Source organism: Boleophthalmus pectinirostris, unplaced genomic scaffold (genome assembly GCF_026225935.1).
Source record: "Boleophthalmus pectinirostris isolate CB_2022bp ecotype Guang Dong unplaced genomic scaffold, ASM2622593v1 HiC_scaffold_19, whole genome shotgun sequence".
Lineage (NCBI taxonomy): Eukaryota > Metazoa > Chordata > Actinopteri > Gobiiformes > Gobiidae > Boleophthalmus > Boleophthalmus pectinirostris.
Window position 1 is genome coordinate 17,018,102 of NW_026571140.1, and position 2,991 is coordinate 17,021,092.

A 2,991-nucleotide genomic window follows, 5' to 3' on the forward strand; every position below is an offset into this window, starting at 1 on the left:
AGGACTGGACCACCTAACAACTCAACAATATAGTCATAACATAAAATTATCCATTTACGTTATTTTAAAAAACTATATTTTAGACACAGAAGTCTTGTCTCATATAAACCTTCTTAATTTACAAGCATGACTTAATTTGTGTTTTAAAGTTTTAGATTTTTTTGAAAATCAGTAACATCTCCCCACAAAGTTCACATTTAAGTATATTAACCATTATAATTCAACAATATAATATAATAATATATGACATTCCCAGCGTAAGATTTGCCCTTTTTTCAATGAAAATGCAGACATATGTCCTATGACATGTGCTTTTGCAGACAGAACAGTTGGGGAAGCACTGATAAAGGCTTTTTGGATCATTGAATTATTGAATCATGAAACGGTCCATAATCCCATACTGTCCCCTCCCTGTTGTTTATTTTCCATCAAAAGGTATTCATTGTTGATGAAGTGATGCTTAAATGGTTCTGAGTCACTCCTGTGTCATTCTTCTGAAAGAGGGCAGTGTCTAGAATCAAACAAAGGTGGGTTTTGGTGTGTTGGGTATAAATACAGCCGTGAACGCTGTCTGAACATACACTCAACTTCTCCAATTAGGAAGAGGAAGAAGAAAACCTAACTGGTAAGAAATGGTAATTTTCATTATTTAATTTAGTATTCGTTTTTTGTGCATAATGATAATTTTAGCCATTTAATGCACAAAATAGCCTTATAATAAAGACTTTTTCATAGTTATTTATCTATATTTTTAATGCACATTTTCAATTTCCTATTGTTTTTGTACTGTTGCAACACTGAAATTTCCCCATTGTGTGCAAAAATAAAGGTTATCTTATCTTATATTTTTCATTCATTGCATTATTATTATTTTTTTTATTAATTAGTATCTACTGTCTCAAAATATAGATATGTATTTTGTTTGTTTTTGCTTTTAAGCTCTCAGTTTTTATTTCAGTGGCATATACTTAAAATTCCAAAAGTGTATTTAGTGAAAACGTGAATATGTTAGTATGACTTAAGTTATAGCGGCCTGTTTCTTTCCTCATTTGTCTCAGTAGAAGATGACCCTCAGGCCCGTCGTGGTGCTGGCTCTGGCCGTGCTGGTGCCTGTGCTGTGTATGGACATGAAAAAGCGCTGTGGGCTCAGAGACCAAGTCAGGGCCTCACAATTCCCAAGGAGAGTATGGGAGAACAATCTGGCAACAGGTGAGACATTGAGCAATATTTCAATTGATTCATTAATTAATTAATTTGTTTGTTCTTAACCCTTTGATTTCATGATCTCTGATCACATCAAATTTTGTGTTTTTTTTTTTTTTTTAAACTAAGTGTAAAACAAATGCAAAATGCACTTTTAAACTGTAAGGTGTCTTAGATTTCTACATAAATATGATATAGCAGACAATTACACCCATGAATACATAAAGCACAATATTTTCCATTCAACATTCATTAATAAAGATCTTCTCTCTGCTCTCTCTTTGTAGTCATCTGTGAAGTGGAGAAATTTGTCAACCACTCCTTGATGAACCCACCCATGCCTCCTCCTACTTTTGCACCCTGCAACTTCAGTACCCCTGCTCTTAACTCCACCTCGGCACCCTGTACCCCCTCTCCACCCCCTCCATCCACAACAATCCCTCCACCCCCTCCAACAGCAAGTGAGTCCAGCTCCGAGGAGGACAGCAGTGAGGAAGGGAGGGGACGGGATGGAGTAGGCAAATACCTCCGACGCTGTGTTGGTGAGTGGTGTATATTGTAATACAGATATTAAGGAATGCTATACTTTTACTTGTGTACTTGCCGCTACTTTCCACAATTTGCACAGACCCGATCAATCTAACAATGACATTTTTAATAGCATAGATTAAAGCAAACTAGTGGTAGCATGGCCTTCTGCAGTCTAGTATGTTTTATTTTGTAACAAAAATAAATATTTTTGTCCTCTTTATGTTCATGTTGGGTTGGTGTATATGTTGATGTGCAGTATATTAAATAAGTGTGTTTTCTCTGCAGTTGTAATCAATGGCACCAATGTGAAAGTAGATGGTGCCTGCCTTGGAATGAACAAGGTGTTTGTTAAGTAAGTTTATGCACACATGTAGAGTGTATTTTAAAAATGGCTGGCTAAGGTCCTTTACAGTTCATTTTCTTGTCAGTAAATTTTACCAACTACTTTAAAATTAGAACATGTGTTCTATTACTTCCTGTAGGATCTTTTTGAATGCTGGTGAAGAATGTAAGAAGATAGACCCTGCTCTCTTCTTCCGGGACTGCCGTAATCCTGGACCACCCAAACCTAACTCTGGCCCTGACAACTCTGACTCAGATGAGGATCGTCCCAAATTTAAGCCAAAGTTTGGATGGGCGCCCAAACCTGGGAAGAAGCCTCGCCACTAGAGGTCACCATAGTGTTTAATTCAGACAATCATAAACTCAGTGTAACTGATTAGTTTATTTTTTGATTTGTCATTAAACACTAAATTAAACACTTTATTCAAGTGTATTCCTTGTTGCAGTTGTTTTTTTTCATTGAACTTTCTATTGCTTCTTTTCTGTCAGCAAACTTGTTTCGTTTGTCTTATGTTGTGAATACAGTGCAAATATTTTCACTGAATAATTAGACTTTTTACTGACTAAATTATGGTATAAGATTATCTACAGATTCTCTACACAATCATAGATGTGATAGATGGAATATTTAGTAAATTCAGTGTCACTGCGTGATTATGACCACATGATGGCAGTAGAGTCTCCGTAAACGTCCCAGATGCTTCGTGGCGTCTCTCTATTTAAACTTGGTAGATGTTTGTGACACATTCACGTTTACACAGGTTTATATCTATAGCTAATGTGCCTTTTGCACATGTGAACTGGTACGACTTGTAATCAAATGTCTAATTGTCTCGCTGTTAAGAATTCTACACCAGTGTTAATGAATAAAATAAATAAATAAATATATATAAATAAATGTCTTCTATAAATTAG

General features: G+C 35.5%; 1 protein-coding gene across 3 annotated transcripts; it reads left to right on the forward strand.

The window, feature by feature from the left end:
* The first annotated feature begins 509 nt into the window (after positions 1 to 509).
* On the forward strand, positions 510 to 2,509 carry LOC110175499 (uncharacterized). 3 transcript variants are annotated; one of them, XM_020941690.2, is made up of 5 exons: positions 510 to 625; positions 1,062 to 1,209; positions 1,491 to 1,745; positions 2,020 to 2,086; positions 2,217 to 2,509. In XM_020941690.2, the coding sequence occupies exons 2-5, from the start codon at positions 1,065 to 1,067 to the stop codon at positions 2,401 to 2,403; spliced, it is 654 nt and encodes a 217-aa protein (XP_020797349.1). In that variant the 5' UTR covers positions 510 to 625; positions 1,062 to 1,064; the 3' UTR covers positions 2,404 to 2,509. The 3 variants fall into 3 exon arrangements, with proteins under 3 accessions (XP_020797349.1, XP_020797348.1, XP_055010707.1); XM_020941689.2 differs by having other exon boundaries at positions 588 to 625; positions 1,059 to 1,209; XM_055154732.1 differs by having other exon boundaries at positions 610 to 635.
* Positions 2,510 to 2,991: the final 482 nt, after the last annotated feature.

Excerpts from the sequence above, each read along its gene's own strand:
- LOC110175499 (XM_055154732.1), top strand. Across the intron at positions 1,746-2,019 it reads ATACCTCCGACGCTGTGTTG|TTGTAATCAATGGCACCAAT; the intron begins GTGAGTGGTGTA and ends TTTTCTCTGCAG. Across the intron at positions 2,087-2,216 it reads ATGAACAAGGTGTTTGTTAA|GATCTTTTTGAATGCTGGTG; the intron begins GTAAGTTTATGC and ends TACTTCCTGTAG.